Here is a 17,606-nt window from a genome sequence, read left to right as displayed (position 1 = left end):
GCCTGGCGCTGCGCGTTGGGGAGGGGGGGGGCCGGCCGAAGCGGGCGGGCCCCTGGGCCGGGAAAGGGTGGGCGGGCTGGCGGTGGGAAAGGAAGAACCGAGGGGTGCAAAGAGCCCGAGAGAAACGCATTAGCTGAGACCTGATTCCACCCTCCAAGCTCGCGATGGACCTCCAACATATTATCTATTCACCCCGCGCAGCGTCCCGCTGCCAAACTTACTCCCTACAACGTCAGGGGGCGATGGTGCACTGGACTTGGCGATTTCCTCTTTTTCCATTTTTTCTAATAGGTAGCACTACTAACGAAGCGGCAAACAAGGGTAGTTGAATTGGTTAAACCCAAGGATCCCTGTCGTGGTGGGCAACCACGGGGGTGGGTAGGTGGAAAAGAAAAAACTCAAAAGTTGTGTGAGAACTTTGATTCTGCAAGTCCCAAAGATAAGGCGAAGGAGAAGAGCGAGGGAGAGTAGTAGAGGTAGAAAACATGTCATCAGCAAATGTCGGAGCCATTGCTCCTCATCCTCCTCGTATCATTCTTACTCTTTTCATCATTCCATTCTTTTCGTAAACTATCAAAAAATGTAGCAATAATAAAAAATGTGGAGGGAGCAAGAAGCAAGCACCTTCTGTTGTTAGAAGTCAATGAACTTTCCCATTGGGATCGCCTGGAAGCGGCTCTGGTCGATGCCCGCTGCTTTCAGCGCCTCCGCCAGCACTTCCGGTGGCTCGTCCAGCGGCTCATCCGCCAGCTCAAAGGTGGCCCAGTGCACCGCCATGGCGCGCTGGATGTGCTGATCCTGGAAGATCTGCACCGCGTGCTCGGGATCGATGTGGGCGTGCGACATAAACCACCGAGGCGAGTACGCGCCGATGGGCAGACTCGCCATGTCCATCGGACCAAAGTGGGCGTAGATGTTCGTGGACACATCTGCGTTGTAGGCCGTGTCCCCGGTGAAGAAGTACTTCTTGTACTGACTCCACGACTGCTGCTGCTCTGCTGCCGCTGCATCTGTATCTGGCACTGCGTCGGAGCCGCTGTAGGAGGCTGGCGGCTGCTTGTCCCTCTCTCCCACCGCCGCCGTATTCAAGGTGGTGGGCTCGTTGGGCCGCCAGCCGACACACCACCCACACCACAGCACCTCGTTGCTGTCCGACATGCTCCGCCTGCCCCAGTGCTGTGCCGGCGTGCAGCCGATGCGTAGCCCGTGCACCTCGCACGCTTCGTACCAGTCCAGCGTCGTGATGGATGCCGCGGGGATGCCCCACTGCTGAAGGAAGGGTTCCATCTTCAGCGGAAGGACAAACCGCACCTCAGGGAAGCGTCCGTACAGCGCTGTGAGACTCGCCTGGTCCATGTGGTCGTAGTGGTTGTGCGAGACGGTGACAATGTGGATCGGCGGCAGCTGGTCCACGGTCGTGGCAGGCGGGTAACGACGAGCGGGGCCGGCGAAGGACACCGGCGAGGCACGCGGCGAAAAGATCGGGTCAAAAAGAACGTTGACGCCGTTGCCAAGGCAGAGGAGCTGCGTGGCGTGTCCAATGAAGTAGACACGGTCGCCGCGATGGTCGGCGGGGGTGCGCCGCCACTCGGCCACCGACTCGCCCATGTCGCACGGCGCGTACCACACCTTGCCAAACTCCGCGTAGCCGCCTCTTGGTAGGGCATTGCCGCGGCACATTTTCCCCAGCATCCACTTGAGTGCTTTGAGGATGCCAGGGGAGGATGATGCGCCGGCGCCGTAGTTCTTGAAGTGTTTTCCATCCTTGTCGCGGTTCGACCAATACGTGCCGATAGCGGCGCGCTTCAGCGTCTCGAAGGCGGGCTTCTGCACGTCGGCGTTGTGCATGCGGCCTTTCGTGCTGACCGCTTTTTTTTTTGGAGCTGCCGTCTGCAGTAACGATGTGTGTCGCTGTCTCCTTGAGTGACAGGTGCTTGTTCGAAGGCGAAGGCTTGAGAGCAGTTGCTGAAAAGCGGTAGTGAGAAAGAAGCGGCAGCGCCTGCGTGAGAAGCTACGGGGGGTAGGTATATGCTTTTTTTCTCTTGACGAAGAGTGGGTGTGCGTGCGTGTGCCACGCTGCTTGAAGCCTCCGTATGCCGAGTGCGTTGAAGTCCAACGCCTCATACACGAGATGTACAGGGTGGAAAAAAGAGGAGGAAGGTGGGAGTTAAAGGTGAAAGACCGAATCGCTGAGCGATCCGAAAACGTGAGAACGGGCCACCTCACGTAGCCACTTCTGTTTCTCCTGCATGCCTTACGGATGTAAGTGTGCGTGTGTGTGTGGGCCCTGACATCTCGAAGATGACAAGAAGGCAGAGGAAAATACACAGCAAGAATTCGCGTTGTATCCACCGGTTTTGCATCTTTCCTTTAGTGCTGTTTGCTCCGACTGTGAGAGAAGAGATAGCCGGCAACGATATGGACAGATCCACAACGACGGGTGCACTTCCACCGCACCTTTGCGCGAAGGAACAACTACAGCGCATGGTAGACATCTTCCGCCATCGAGGCGGGCAGGTGCACCGTCTTGTGGCCGTTGTAGATGAAGTTGCGCGGCGGCTCGCAGCCCACCACCTCGGTCAAGCTGTAAGTTTGAATCGCAGATTCAAACGCACCGACAAGGAAGAGCGCGCCAAAGGCGGGGTAAGCGGCGGCGCAGGAAATGCCCGCCACCACGTCACCGTCTTCCACCGCCGCCACCGCGTCCTCCTCTTCCTCTTCCTCCCCGTTGTCGCCTGCGTGGCCCGCCGTCTCCGCCTTTTTCGTCTTCCCTTTCCTCTCTTCCTCGCCACCCGCCTGCGCAATGCGTTTGAATATGTCCGTCAGCTCCTCCGCGCTCCCAGCACTACCAGTGCCACTCCCGCCGGCAGTCATGGCGCCATTTGCGACGTACGGCGTAAGCGTAAAGCGGCGTGCGCAGCGCAGCAGCACTTCCGGCGCGTCGTACACGTGCCACTCCTTCACCAACCCATCGTCGAAGGAAGCGGATACGAAGATGTCGGGCGACCGCAGCACACACAGATGCCGGCCCAAGCCGCGGTGCGCCTGGCGGTGCTCCGTGAGCAGCTGCGGCGCGTAGGTCTCTGCAGCGTGCGCGTCCTCGCCGGGCTTGCTCACCCACACACACACCCTCCCATCGGCGCAACTCGTCAACACGCGGCGGCGCGGCGCGAGCACGCGGAGGGCAAAACACGCCGTGCCAGGCGTGCGCAAGAACGTCAGCGGGTAGACGACCGGCATGACACACGACAACGGCACGCGGAAGTCGTTCTTGACCTCCCCGCCGTCGAAGCTGACCGTGACGATGGAGTTCGTCAGCCGCGCAGCCACGCCGGCGCTGTTGTTGCTTTCTGCGTCGACCGCCGTCAGCCGCACGTCGTTGCTCACCACGCCGACGGCGGCACCGTTTGTGAGGACGCGCTCGTACTTCGCCTTCCACCCGCGCACCCCCGCGCCGCCCCCGCCGCCCTGCCGCTGCTGCGCCCGCGCCCGGGCCATCTCCGCCTGCACCGCCGCCGCGTCTAAGATCCACACGTGGTGGGTCACCAGCCGCGCCGCGCGGTACTCAACCGCCTTCGCGGTGCTCGCGCCGGGAGGAGAGGAAGGCGCCGACGGTGCGGCCGCCGCCTCCCAGCAGCGCAGCGCGCAGGGCAGCGGGCTACGGTGATCTTCATCCCAGCACAACGGGTGGCGCACCGCGAGACTGGCCGGCGTCGGGGCCGCCGCGTCGCTCGTTTCATTTGCTGTAGGATTGGCGTCGTTGGTGCTGTCGGAAGAGGAGGTGGCGTGAGAGGCCGTCGGGACCGCGCCCGGACCACGCCACGGCAGCGCATCAAGCGCCCACACATAGGCGCCGCCTTCTGTCCCACCAAAGAGCCGATGGCTCGCCGCATCGATCTCGAGACAGTGCAGGGCGCAGTCCGACGCCCGCGACGGCACCGTCGCCGTCGTGTCCTCCCGCGCAAACGGCGTGAGCGGAGACAGCATGCCGGTCATATTCCCGCTGCACACAAGAACGTGCTGCAAGGCGTAGGTGCGTCGCACCACGTCCACGCGCCACAGCCGCACGATGCCCGCGCTGTCGCCGGTGAAGACGTACACGGCGACGGGCTCCGCCGCCCGCACCTGCGCCAACCACCGTCGCCGCCGGCCGGCATCTGCGCTGTCCTTGTCCTCGTCACTGTTGCCCTCCGCCTCCTCCGCGGTGAACACCGCCCCCTCCCACAACTTCAGCGAACGCACAGGACAGGGGTGTGCAATGCTCACCACACCCGCCGGGGTTGGGTGGAAAATGCTGAGCGCGACTGCGTGATCGACGGACGCCGTGGCCGACGCGGCCAGCACGCCAAGGTGGTCGAGGCCTGTCACGGGCTCCTCGCGAGCGTGGCGGTGCAGCAGGCGGCGACCCACACAATTCGCAGAGACGCGGTGCACTGCAGGTGGAGCGGCGCCGGCGCTGCTGCTCGCCGCCTGCAAGAGCTGTGCCTCCCGCCTGCATCTTTGTACGAGACCCGGCAGCACATCGTCCCCAGCCTCGGCCATCAATACTTGCAGCAAATGAGGGGGTAGCAAGGGCATGAGGAACACCTGGCCGTTGTCCGTACCGTAAAGGAAGTACTCCACCTGTGAGCAGGCGCGTAGCACGTCTTCGTTTTTGAGCAGAGAGGACACGGCATCCTTGTACGCCGTGGAAGATGTGGTGGAGCCCGTGCGATCGACCCAGCTCGGTGGCAGCGCCCACGCGAGAAGCTGCGCGGCCTCCTGCGCGGTTAGTGAAGGCACAAGGGTGTAGCCGAGACTGGCGAGAAAGTGATAGGCGTTCTCGCCCACCGTGTAATCACCGGCGCCCCTCTTTTGCTGCTCCAAGAAGAACGGCGTCACCACCGCTGCCGGCTGCGGCGTCGCGGGCACGTCCAGCGTGGGAAAGAGCTTTCGTCGTGTCCACATGACTGCTTCTGCGACGAATGACAGATCTGTGCAGCTACAAATTGGCTAAAAGAAGCAGGGTGGGGCTTGGTGTATACGTGAGAGGGAGGGAGATATTATGTGCGTGTTTGTCTGTTAGTTCCTTTGCAAGCCGGAAAAGAGAAAACAAAAAGAAGAAGAAGAGAGCGAGAGAGAGCGCGGTGGTGGCGGAGGCACACAGACACAGACACACACACACACAAATCAAACAGAGAAGGATAAACGGCTGGTCCATTGTCTCCTTGCGGGAGTGGGCTGCAGCGAGTTTCAGAAGTACTTCGTCCTGCAAACAACAACAACAGCAACGGAAAATGCTAGTAGGAGAGAGAAAGGGCCCTGTGCAGTATCACTCCTTTTCTCGAAGCCCGAAGGACAGAAAACGCGGAGTGGCATTCTCGCGATGACGACGTCGTTTTCTTCTCTTCTCCTTTTGCGGTTCTTTATTTGGGTTGATCAAACAGTACACACCGCCTTGCTTGGAAAAGGTCTCTCCCTTCCTTTTCTTTTCGTGGTGCGGGTGACGCCCGTGACAGGATGGGAAAACACGCACACACAGACACACGCACCGCCCCCCCCCCCCTTTCCTCAAAAAAAAAACCCCAGAGGCAGCGGAAAGGGAGTAACATCACCATCTCAGCGAGAACAAAAGAAAAAGAAAAAAAGCCACAAATCACAAATCACGGCCGGCGCGCGAGGTGTGTGTGTGTGCGCGCGTCGTCGTAGGAAAGGTGCATCCCCCCGTCCCCCCGCCCCCTTCAAAACAACCTCGTTTTTCCGCCTCAGTTGCCTCCTCCCCTCTTCGTTCTGCCTCACGCCGAAGCAGGTACGAGAGGAAAGAGAAGCGGAGGGGAAGGCGAGGTCAACAACGTATTGCGCGTAGAAAACAAAACAAAAAAAAGAAGAAGGAATAACCGAGCACAACCACCACAGCGAAAACTGATTTGTGATTCCCACCGGAGAAGACGACCTTCGTAGCACTGAAGAGCAAAACAGGAAAAAGAAAAATACGGCCACGGCCGAAAGCGCCGCCGTGGTCATTCGAATGGAGAAAAGGAAAAGTAAAAAAAAGGGGAAAAACATGACAAAGCCGCGCTCTCCCTTCGCCGTGTGTGTGTGCACAGACGAACGCTCTTCACCGCGCAGAAGCAGGAGACCCCCTTCATTGTATCCGTTGTCGTGATGTACGCTCCTACACACACACACACACACACAGAGAGAGAGAGAAAAAAAAACAATCAAACAAAAATCAAAGTTGAAGTCTCTCACACGATTTGGCCGCGTCTTTATGGTCCCCGTCCGCTGAGCTGACTCCGATTCACGCTCGCGGCGCTGATGGTGCAGGCAGCACCTAGCGGCTACAGCGGTGGTCGTTGTACCGGGGGGAAGAAAAAGGGCGGGGTGCCGTACGTGTCCGGTGCGGGCGCCTTGACTCCCCTTGCCGGTTGCTGTGACCGCTGCGGTGGAGGGTGGAAAACGCCAGCAGGTTGGCCAACGTTACTGTCATGAGCGTTGTGGCGGCTGTGGCGCGGGTTGCGAGGGTGGCTGTCTCCGGTGCTCACCTGGGCTTTTTCCGCCCCCGCGCTTCGCGGAAGAGGAGCGGTGAAGCACGCAGCATTGGTTTGCTGCAGCACATCTGCCTCCCCGTCCGCACCCGGCAACGCCGGAGTCAATCCGTAGTCGTAGGCGTCCCCGAGTGGACGCGCGCTGGCGGAGGCGTTGTTTGCATAACAGCTGTGGTTGTTGTCGTTGTGGCCGGGGTAATAGCGTGGGCTTCGATGGCTGCCTTCGCCGCCGCCGCCGCTTCTGGCGCCGCGCGTCGCCCTTGCGTCGACACCGTTGCCCACAGGGTGCAACTGCGCTATGCTGCCGTACGCCGTCTGGACGTTCCGACTGTCCCCCTCCGTGGCGTACGGTGAACTGCCGAAGAGATCGCCGATGACGCGGGTGTAGCTGCCACGTTGCGAGGGTGGTGGTGGTGTTAAGGTGCCGTTCTCCGGCGGCATCGCGCTCACGGGCCCGCCATACTGCTGCTGAAACGCAGTCCCACCGGGAAATGCGTAAGCACTGCCGCTGCGCTGTTGGATGTAGTCTCCCTCTCTGTTGTAGTTGGAGGACCCCGCAGTGCTCTCCGCCGTCGCAGCTTGCGCGGAGGGCCGGTGGTGCAGCATCGAGGTGGCAGGGTTTGTTCCTGCAATTGGTTGTCGCTGCTGCCCCTGTTGTGGATGCGACGGTGGTGGGGGTGGCGGTGGGGGGTAAGGGGCATAGCCGTCCATCGGCACGTGCTCGCCGTACGGCGGCTCCGTGCGGCAGTAAAAGGTGTCCAGCGAAGGGATCGGTGCGTAGGCGGCCGGAGGCAGCGGTGGTGGTGGTGGTGCAGATGGAGGCTGGGAAGGAAAGAGAGGCAGGCCACCCCGTCGGTTTTGGCTCGTGTTGGTGTTGCCGCCGCCACCTCCAGGCGTGCTCGTCGTCTCGCCCTGATACGGTACACCGTTGCGGTCCAGCACGAGGTGCGTCTGGTCGCCCAACTCAATGGGCGCCTCGGAGAAGAATCCGGCGAGCGCCTCCTGTGCGTTGCGGCGCCGCGGTGGTGGGGGATGTGTCGCCTCCACTGGGAAGAACGCCGCCGGCTGTTGCTGCTGCCTTTGTAGCTGCAATTGCTGCTGCTGGCTGAAGGCCTGCGTGGGCGACGTCAGCGTGGCCGACGGCTGTGAACTGTACGAGAAAGACAAGGCGAAATCTGCCTTCCCGCTGCGGCTTCGCGAACTGCAGATCTGCGTGGCAGGGGACGAAAGAGCTCGCGATAGCTGTTGCTGGTACGGAGACGGCGCTGGCGGAAGCTCCATCATTGGCCGCGTCGTCGTTGTGCTCGTACCCCCTCCCACGTAATTGTTCTCCTCATAGTACGGAAACACCTCGGAAGGGTTGTTATAGGTGTTCTTACTGCTGCGGTTCATGCGGCTTCGCCCTGACTGCGAGGGCGTCGGCGCGTCCTGCACGCAGATCCCGTCCGACGACGCCACCATCATGGTGTCCGCTGCTGTCGTGCTCATCGGTGCGTTTCCGCCTGCCGTGGGCACCGTGTGCGTGTTCGTGTGCTCCGTATGCGTCGCCGTCGACGGCGGGGCTGTCGGAGAGGTGGGAAAGGCGGAGAGCGAGAGCACGCTTGACGAGCTAGCCCCTCGCGGCACGACCACCGCCGCCGGGGATATGATAGCGGCGTTGTACGGATCGTGCGTGGCCAAGCGCAACGAGCCGAAGGAGCTGCGCCGACTCAGCAGCGTGCCTCCGCCGCGCCCGGCGGACCCGTGCGCCGGCGCCGAGAGCGGGGACCGCAGCGGCGAACGTAAGGAGTGCGCCAGGGAGTGATCGCGGCTGCGGACGACTCCGCGCCCTGCGTTTGTAGGTGTGCTGACGTTCTCTGTTGCTGTCGTAGTGGCCGCCATGATACTCGTTGGGACGTACATCGCAATCGGCGGAGGTGCATGGACGGCGGCAGCGCCACCACCGCTGTGCATGTTGCTGTTCAGCTGGTCCGTCTGTGGGGCTTGCGGGCCGATGACGGGGCTGTAGGCGCTGCCTCCGTTCTTCCCCACGTGCGGCTCTGCCACATGGTGCGGTCTCACCAGCGACCACGTCGGAGGCGGCTGATACGCCGCTGCCGTTGCCGCACCGTCCTCCACGGGTCCGCGGTCGTGACTGCTTGAGCGACTTGTCGCGGTGTTGCTTCTCATGGTGTTGTTGCACGCGTTACTCGTGCTCTGCGAGAGCATCAGCCACTGATCTGAGCTTAGGCATCCGTCGTCCACCACGTCGGAGTTCATGTTCTCGTCTTCTTCTTCGGAGCCCAAATTGGGGTGCATCGGCACATTCACGCTGTTGCGCTTGCGGGAACCGCCCATCGAGTACGCGAGCCGCGCCTGCATGTTTGTCGGGCTGGGGGCGGTGAGAAGGGTCGCCAACGGCGCTGCCACCGAGCCCGCGGCGGCGGTGGTGGCCGCCACAGCAGACGGAGACGGCGGACCTAGCAGGGGCGTAGACACGGCCGAGCTGGCCGATGGGCCGTTGCTGACGGACACAAACAACGCCCCGCCGGCGGCGGGAGCGGTGCCGCTGGCGCTGCGAAACACCTGGGGCGGCAGCACGGGGAGTGATTTGTAGGTGCCGACGGAGGTATACGTGGTGGGGCCCTTGTGAAGCGTGCGCGGCGGCTGCGATGATGGCGGTTGGGGAGGGGGAGCAGGTGAGGTTGCAACCCCCGTCTGTTCGCTTGCTGTTGCAGCCGTTGCTGATGCCGTGAATGATGCGGCTGGCGGGTCATGGACATCCGCTGACAAGACGGTTTCTGCGTATCCTGTCTCACGCGCGGTGGCCGCCGTGCGAGGCTTCGACACCAACGTCACGGAAAGTGTGGGCCGAGTTGGTGGGGAGGCGACACAGCGTGGCACGTTGACAGCGCGTATGGAGTTGGAAGAAAACGATGCCGCCACCGCGATCAACGAAGAAACGTTCGACGACGTCGGAAGGACAGAGAGGCTGTTGCGAACGCTGGCGCTCTGCGTCTCGGCATCTGCGGTCACGCCCTCCGCGTCGTCGTCGTGGCTGCTGTGGCTGCTGTCGTGATGCACCATTTTTGTGTTTCCCAGCGACGGAGAAGGGCCGTTTGGCAAATGCGGATCCACCAGGTTCTGCGATTGCGTAGAGGAGACGGACGAAAAGGGGGATCGAAGCTCGGGCGCGGTTGCCTCGTCTGCCGCCGCCGCCGCTGTTTCGCCTTGGTGCTCCTCCAGTAAGAATTCTCGTTCTCCTTGCCCCGGCACCACCTGCCCACGCTGTTGTGCTGGTGGGTGCTTGGCGCGGTTGGCGTACGGTGCTGCTTGGCGTGGCAGCGACGGTGGCGCGCTGCTCTCAACAGCGTAGATGTCGAAACACGACGCCGCCGTAGACGACGATGACGTGCTTGGCTCGTGCATGTGCACTGAATTCAATACCCAAAGCAACAGCAGCACCCTGAAAAATAAGAAACAGAAAAAACACGAACCGCAGGAACAATTCCAGAGCAGGAGGAATGAAGAAAGATGCCAACAAAACGAAATAATAATAATAACAAAAAACACCCAGCAGTGAGAAAAAATTTATGCAGCTTTATAAGAACACAGCTCACGCCGAAAGAAAGAGGAAGGGACGACAGGCAGCCAAGGAGGAGAAGACTCGAGCTTGCCCTGCGCTCTTCTCAAACTATTCACGAAAGATGCGAGGAAAAGTAATGCCTTGCGTGCTTGCCAACGTTGTCTGGCTTACTGAATAGCCAAACAAATAGGAGAGACACGAGTACACACACACACACACAATATCAGAGAACGGGAAAGAAAATGTAAATATACCGTGTGTGCGTGTTTCGTTTATTATATTATTAGCACTACCGCCGCGTTCGTCTACCTTTAATCGGTGTCAAAGGGAAAACGAAGGGAAAAACAGCGATAAGAACACACAAACGAACAAGTGAAAGGAGAAAGAAAGGAGAAGAAGTTAACGGTATCCGAATGCAGCCGTGCGCAGATGGGGTTTTTTTTTTTTTTAAGGTTCAGCGACCGAGAATGGAAGAAGAAGAAGAGAAGAAACTAATAATAATAATAATAACAGTAGTACGCTCAATAGCGAAGATGACGGAACGAGGCGACACTGAAAAACCCCCGGCAGCCGAACGACTTCCCTCGATGGAAGAGCGATAGGGATGCTGACAGAATCCACCACCCCCCACAAAAATCGAAAAGAAGAGTTCCAGCTAAGGGGATACGGCGATAACAACAACAATAACAAACACCAGCAACAACGGACACCAAGGAGAAAAGAAGAAGAAAAAAAAACGGGTGAGAGAACACTTCGTGAGGTTCTTGTTATTTCTTTTGACGGAAGACAGCAGGTGGAAACGATGACAACGAATACGGGGACAGTATGTCTGTGTGTATATGTATGTATACGAGAAAGAACGTGAGACACACTTCGCACGGCAGTCAGCGTGCAGCGACAAGAGGGGAAAAGAACAACAAACACGATTTCGTTTTCCTTTCAAAGGACTTCGTTCCGTTTTCTCTTCTCTACGTAAGGATATTTTTGAACTGTTGTTTTGGTGTGCGCGTGTGCACTGCGAAGGATTTCTTCAGAGAGGTAATAAACACCACGCTAGCTGCACGTCCAGACACCCCCACCCCCACACGCTCACACAAATAATCGCACAGAGGAAAAAACAAGGAGTAATAAGAAGAATAAAAACACCAGGAGAGATAAGAAACGCGAGAGAATAACAGATACGCGAGGTTTTCCCTTTAACGCAATTTACCCAAAACTAAACAACACCGAGAAGGCAGTTCGAGAGAGAGAGAAAGAGATGAAAACCCCCAAAGGGAAAGGGAAGTAACGACGTACCCGTGAGCGGCTCCAATACGTCCAATGAAGGACGATCCACTCCACACGTAGGGGAGAAAAACAAAGAAAAAAAAATTAAACTATGACGATGAGCAGCAGTACGAACGGAAAAAAACAAACCAGGATGAAGGGGAAGACAAGAAAAAGAAAAGAAAAAGAGGTGCACTCACGTGGGTGTGAGAGTTAAAAACGAATAGCAGACGCTGCGTGAGCCCTGCCAGCACAAACGCTTGCGCAAAGAAGGGTACGTCGAAGGAAACAGCCAGAACACGCGAACCCAACGGCGAAGTCTACGAGAAATAATAGAAATAACACACACACACACAAGCATAAAATGAGGAGTATCTCCTCCACTTTGTGGAAGATTTTCGGGCTTTGAAGGTTTTTTTTTAGTTAAATAAATAAAAATATATATATAGTTTTTAGTATTTCGCCTCCTCCCGTTGGATACACGGGCTTCTTTGCCGGCTCCGTGTCAAAAAACCAAAGAAAAAAAATCAAACCCAAAAAGGAGAGAGTGTAGTCTGTGTGAAATGGCTGACGAGCAAAAGCCGGAAGCAGGTTTTCTTTTTGTTTGTTTGTTTGTTGTTGTTGTAAGACGCACAACGCACCACGTATATAGATGTCCTTCGTTTCCTTTTTTTTTGCCTTTGAAATGATGAAAGTCCGAGCTTCAGATGTATCCGTTTGCTGAGGACGCTGTCCAAACCCGTGACGACCACAGACCAGAACCAAACACGTGCACACAACCAATAATACTGCTAGTAGTAGGTAAAAAAAGAAAAGGGGATGATGGAGTAGTAATGATAGCGGATGCGATGGAGGCAACGCTAAGGAAGTACGTGTCACGTACAATGGACTGCTGAGATAAAATACTACTACTACTAATTAATAGTAAAACCGACGAAGGACAAAAAAAGGAGTTACCATCCGTTCCAATGCTAAAATGTAAAATCACGCACACACACACACTCAAAGTAACTGAAATAATAATAATAATAAAAACAGAAGAAGACACAAAGAAGGCAAGCGTGCAAACCTACGTGAAGACGCACCTTCTGGACGAAGACGAAGACGAAGAAGAAAAAAAAAATAATTTCAAACAAACAACTCGTTTTGGCGAAGCCGTTGGTCAACGCTCAGAAAGAAAAGAAAGAAAAATAAAAACCCACAGGAGCGTAGATCTTACGAAGACAAATACTCGCCTTCAATAATTCAGTAGTAGTAATAATAATAATAATAATAAGCGCAACGGAGAAGATACAAACATAAGAAATAATAATTTAAACTAAAGAAAAAAAGGCCAAGGATGGTGGAGGGCAGATGTGACCTCAAACGAAGAAGAAAAATGAATGTATTCCGCGAAGATACTGATAAAGAACAAGAAAGAAGCGACCGTTGCCAACCACAAAATACGCAGCGATTGGTCTATCACGCAAAGGAAAACAACAAAAGAAAGAAAAAGAGGAGACACGAAAGCAATAAAAATGAGTTTTTTGTTCGAGTGAACAACAACTTCGGAGTATTTTCGGCGGAGTAAGTTATGTAACCAGAGGAAGAAGAGGGAAATAAACAACAACAACAAAAAAACCAGCGAATGCGGAGTAGAAAAATGGAAATAACGCACGCAGGCTTCGTGAAAGCAGAAAATATGCGTAGAGGAAGAGAGGTGTGAACTCCCCATACGGGAAGCGAACCAACCAACCACCACCGCAACAGTAATATATATATATATATATATGAAAAGCAATGAAGAAAAGAGAGAGAATAAAAGGCGAGTGAGAGAGCGGATGAGAGAAGAGTCGATAACGAAAGGAGAGTATAATCAACGTACACGCACAGACACACACACACGACGACGAAGCACACGTAAGAAAACAAACGACAAGTAGCAACAATAACAATTATAATAAACAAACAACCAACGGACAGGTGTTGCTTGCAGGATACCGCGTACGCACAACGTCAGCTGCGTAAACGGAAGGGCTGTAAACGCTGCGCACCTACCAGAGACAAAGACAACAGACAAAAACCGAGAAGAACAGCGATGAGACACCAAATCAAACTTCTGTGTGACGCAAGTCGGTCAACGAAAGGAAAAAAAGTTTCAAGCGAACTGAAGGTGTCTCACCTAACGTCGTGAGACACAAATGAAGAGCCGAAAACGAAGAACGCCTGCACCACCACGCAGGAAACAAAAATCAATAGGTCGAAGATAGAGAAATCTCTTTGCGAAGGCAGGCTGGAAAGCACAACAAAACAAGAGGATGAATCACAAGGTTACGGTTAGTTTTAAAGCAATGCCCCGTTTAAGAATGACGAGCAGCCGAAAAGTGCAGTTAAAATAAAAAAGAAAAAGAATATTACCAAGAACAAAAAGAAGAATAAGAAAAAGCACTCACAACCTGAATGCGAAACACCCACCCACACCCGACTGTTCTCGGAGCAGAAAAGGTGGTTGAATAGCTTTTGAAGAAGAAGAGGAAGCTGTAGTTTTGATGCGTTTGGATTTTCTGTTCAACGGGAAAAACAAAAAGTAAAGAAAATAAAAGAGAGAGAGAAGAGTACTAAAAGGAAGATGCTTTCGGTTGAGATTCGTTTTCGTGGCTCTTACCGGGAGAACCGCGCCCAGTAGTGAAGAACAAAGCACAAGCGCCGAGAATGGCTATTACGATTGTTGTTGCAATACGATACGCGGTAGGCGTAGTAAACATATGTGGATGCAATACATGAAGGAGAAGGAGAAGAAAGGAAAGAAGCGCGAGCAAAGGTGGCGATCAAGTCCATTACTGGGCGGAGGCGGCAGGGGAGGTTAACTTCAGCTGGCAGCCACACAGGTGCAGTTGGTGGAGGTGGGGGCGGGGGACCGAACTGGGTTCCATGAAGGGTGCAGTAAACAGCAGAAAAGGACGGTGCTGTTCTTGCTTTCCTGTTCCTGGCACGTAGAATTGGAGACGGCGCGTCAGCTGCTCTTGCGTACGACACCGTTTCTTTTCATTACTAAAAACTCGTGAATGCTTACCTCTGTTTTTCTTGTTGTGTTGAAAGGATCCCTAAAAAAAAAAACACCACGTCGCGGGAGATGCGGAGGAGGTGGAGAACAAATGAATAATAATGCTAATAATAATAAAGAGGACTGACCGTTTCCATGCCTAATAATAGACCGCGGACACCTCGTTTTAAAGATTTTATTTGGCAGAAGGAAAACCGCACTCTTTTTCTTTTCTTTTCTTGTTGAACACGCGTGAAAGGGAACGTTCTGCGTTTGGTACTTTACATGTCGTAGCGTGTCAAAGCATCGGTTTTCTTATATATATATAGTGAACAGCCGCACGCCTTCAACACAGGGAACACGCGTACGGGGAATATATAGATATATTCCCTTTTCTGGCTTGTTGAAGTAGAATGTGTTCGAGGGAAACAAAACAAAACAAAAACACACAGCAACAGTAATAGGAAAATGAGTAAGAGAGAGCGAGAGAAGCGTTACGGCTCCCGTCCGCCGTAGGAGAGGGCGGGAAGCAATCACGGTGGTAACGGCGAGAGACGTCAACAACAAAAATACGCCGGAGACACGGAAGAAGAAGAATAAGAAAACCATGAAAACAGAAAAAAAAACGAGAGAAAGCCCCCTTTTTTCAACGGTACAGTCAAAACAAAACAAGTAATTGACACGTCATAACGCGACACGCTCTTCTCCTTTCCTCCCCCATTTTTTCTTTTACTTTGTTCTTAAAACTAAAATAAGAATCAGTAAGCCGAAGAAGAACGAAAAATAGAGGGCGGCGTTGGATTTAAAACGTCGGGAAGAAAGCTGTACGCACCCCACGAATGGTGAAGGCGCGGCAGAGTAAGCGCGGCATCAGCCAAAACAAGAAAACAAAAACTCACGCTGATGTGCTGAATAATCCCCTCTTTAAACAAACAAACAAAAAGAACTGACGCGAGAAGACAGCAAGTGCAGGATCGGAATAATAATAGTAGTAGTAGTACTAATAGGCGTTCAGAAACGTACAAAGAGAAGGGACCTGATTTGTCCCCTCACCCCAGAAGAAAAAATCAACAAGCTCCCGAGCGAGTTGGGAGAAATAGGAGCGATGCAACGAGCACCAAAGCGTGTATCGAAACGAGTGCTGACGTCCTTCCCTTCAAGCGCACCAATTCGGTTTTTTATTTGTTTTCGTTCTTCATTTGGCTGCTGCTGCTGCAGCTGCGACTGCAGTGTCGATGCAGGGAGTGCCGTCTGAGCACGCACACGTGCAGAAGAGAGGGGAGAAGAAGAAGAGAAGCACGTCGCGTAGGAGGCAGGAACTATATGATTGAAAACCGCAAAAAAAAAGAAGAAGAAGAAAAAGATAAAGTAAGCGAGAGACAAGTCGTGTTGACGAGCTCCAGACTCTTTGCCGTAATCGTTGCTGCGTCTCTCCACACGAGGTCCCGCGTGATCACAACAGTAAATGGACAGCAGCGTCGCTCATCTGTGAGGGAAGACACGCAAACACGGATTGGGCGGTCCGCCTTCGTTCATCTCCTGTACCCTTTCGATTTCTTCGTTTCTTTCTCTCTCTCAACACGTATCTCTCAGCTCTAACGCCACTGCGCGGGCAGGGAGGGCGAGTACAGAAAGATTCCCCCCCCCCCTCCGCATCGCCCATCCGAGACCGCGAAAACGATCGGAGAAGAAAAGAGGCGGGAGGGCTGCTGACACACGTACATACACATACACGTATATCGAGAGAGAAAGAGAGAAGAAAGGAAGGGAAGGGAAAGGTGCGAAGAGGGAGCAGAAAAAAAAAGAAGATAAAACTATAGGACGAGGTGAAACAACTAATGAAGCCAGGCAGAGGGGCATCGTGTGCCCTCCGCCCCCTTCTTCATCTGCACGGTTCTTACGCGTGAGTGAAACGAGGAACAGAAAAGATAAGAGGGAAAGGTAATACCCGCTGAGGTGTCGAAACTAACGGAACGAAGCACCGATAAGGAAGCAAAGAACGAGAAGGCAGGGGAAAGAAACATGCACCTATTTCCGTTTCTTTGCTGTTGTTGTTGTTGTTGTTCTCCCCCTCCAAAAAACCCAAAATCAAGCGTGGAAGGGAAGAGAGTAGCGAGCACCTGCGTGGGAACGGCCTACTCGTCGGTAGCAACAACAATTCCCCCCCCCCTCGGAAGAAAAGGAGGGAGGGAGGGAAGAGAACAACAATAAAAAAAGGTATCGAGGAAAAAACTGTACAGTGCGTTATACGAGAGTAGGGGAGAGCGCTCGCGTGAGAGCAAAAACAATCGAGTCGATCCCTCGACCCCCCCCCCCCCGCCTCCTCCTCCGAGGGTGAGAAAGCGGGGGAACAGGGAGGCTGCTACAGAATTTCCGTGCAGAGGAAACACCCTTCCCATCGATTTCCTCTTCCTTCCCTTTCTGACTTGAAAAAAGAAAGAAGTGAAGTGAGATACAACCCATTTCGTTCAGCTGCGTACAGAAGGAGCGCGGGGGCGAAAGGGAAGGAGAAGCGGGTCATCGTGTGACCGCTTCGCCTGACCAATCGCCGAAAGAGAAAAACAGGAAAACCAGAAATAAAGAGATACTCAGGGAGGAGGCTAAACAGGTATCTACAATAGCCACGAAGGGAAAACAAAGAAAAGAAGGAAGTAAAAGGTAATAAAGATAATAAGATAACTTTAACAGCTGCGTTCTACTCGCTATATATGTATAAGGGTAAAGGAAACGTTCACCCAGTTGTGAGCCACACGCGAGCAAGCACGAGCAACCTCGTTCGCCGGACGAAGCACGTTCGGAAAAGGGGGTGTCCGAAGCGCAAAAAGGGTATGAATTGCACCACGAGATGGACGAGTTGGCCGTACGCGGAAAACGGAGCAGGGGAAAATAAGAAAAAAGAATTAAAAAAAGAAAAATTCAAAATTAGCAGACGACAGCAAAATAGAAAAGAGAAAGGGGTTAGTTAACCGCACAAAGCGGAAAGAAGAAGAAACGACAAAAAACAAGAAAGGTAAACAAACAGAAGCACGAGAAAGAAGGGGAGGGGGGTGGGAGGTTGCGAGAGCGAGAATCACCTCGTCGTAGCCCCGCTCACGTTCCTTGTGGGTGCGAGCGGACTGTGGAGCCACGTACTGCACACCCACGCCCCACTATATATCTTTATATCTCTTTGCCAGCACACGTTAACAGAGTGTGGAGATCAAACGTCGAAACGAAAAATGAATTA

The 17,606-nt window shown here is 54.5% G+C and overlaps 5 protein-coding genes across 7 annotated transcripts in view; all 5 read right to left on the bottom strand.

Moving 5' to 3' along the window:
* Positions 1–426, bottom strand: part of ABB37_07725 (putative endomembrane protein) — a gene marked incomplete at its 3' end in the record, with an annotated part of 2,966 nt that extends 2,540 nt beyond the window's left edge. The window contains exon 1 of the mRNA XM_015806460.1: positions 1–426. This exon is cut by the window's left edge and continues 2,540 nt beyond it.
* Positions 427–633: 207 nt separating this feature from the next.
* On the bottom strand, positions 634–2,121 carry ABB37_07724 (hypothetical protein; the record flags this gene model as incomplete). 3 transcript variants are annotated; one of them, XM_015806457.1, is made up of 1 exon in its annotated part: positions 634–2,121. In XM_015806457.1, the coding sequence occupies exon 1, from the start codon at positions 1,846–1,848 to the stop codon at positions 634–636; it is 1,215 nt and encodes a 404-aa protein (XP_015654821.1). In that variant the 5' UTR covers positions 1,849–2,121. The 3 variants fall into 3 exon arrangements, with proteins under 3 accessions (XP_015654821.1, XP_015654822.1, XP_015654823.1); XM_015806458.1 differs by having other exon boundaries at positions 634–2,089; XM_015806459.1 differs by having other exon boundaries at positions 634–2,081.
* A 354-nt stretch (positions 2,122–2,475) lies between these two features.
* On the bottom strand, positions 2,476–5,070 carry ABB37_07723 (hypothetical protein; the record flags this gene model as incomplete). The annotated part of the gene is made up of 1 exon (XM_015806456.1): positions 2,476–5,070. The coding sequence occupies exon 1, from the start codon at positions 4,945–4,947 to the stop codon at positions 2,476–2,478; it is 2,472 nt and encodes an 823-aa protein (XP_015654820.1). The 5' UTR covers positions 4,948–5,070.
* A 1,250-nt stretch (positions 5,071–6,320) lies between these two features.
* ABB37_07722 (hypothetical protein) lies at positions 6,321–9,935 on the bottom strand (the record flags this gene model as incomplete). Its single annotated transcript, XM_015806455.1, has 1 exon — positions 6,321–9,935. One exon carries the CDS (start codon positions 9,933–9,935, stop codon positions 6,321–6,323), a length of 3,615 nt encoding a protein of 1,204 aa, XP_015654819.1.
* Positions 9,936–15,955: 6,020 nt separating this feature from the next.
* ABB37_07721 (hypothetical protein) lies at positions 15,956–16,240 on the bottom strand (the record flags this gene model as incomplete). The annotated part of the gene is made up of 1 exon (XM_015806454.1): positions 15,956–16,240. The coding sequence occupies one exon, from the start codon at positions 16,238–16,240 to the stop codon at positions 15,956–15,958; it is 285 nt and encodes a 94-aa protein (XP_015654818.1).
* Between the last annotated feature and the right edge of the window lie 1,366 nt (positions 16,241–17,606).

The sequence above is a fragment of the Leptomonas pyrrhocoris genome, assembly GCF_001293395.1.
Source record: "Leptomonas pyrrhocoris isolate H10 chromosome Unknown, whole genome shotgun sequence".
NCBI lineage: Eukaryota > Euglenozoa > Kinetoplastea > Trypanosomatida > Trypanosomatidae > Leptomonas > Leptomonas pyrrhocoris.
The sequence above is the reverse complement of the archived record's forward strand: the minus strand, read 5'-3'. Positions and strand labels throughout refer to the sequence as shown.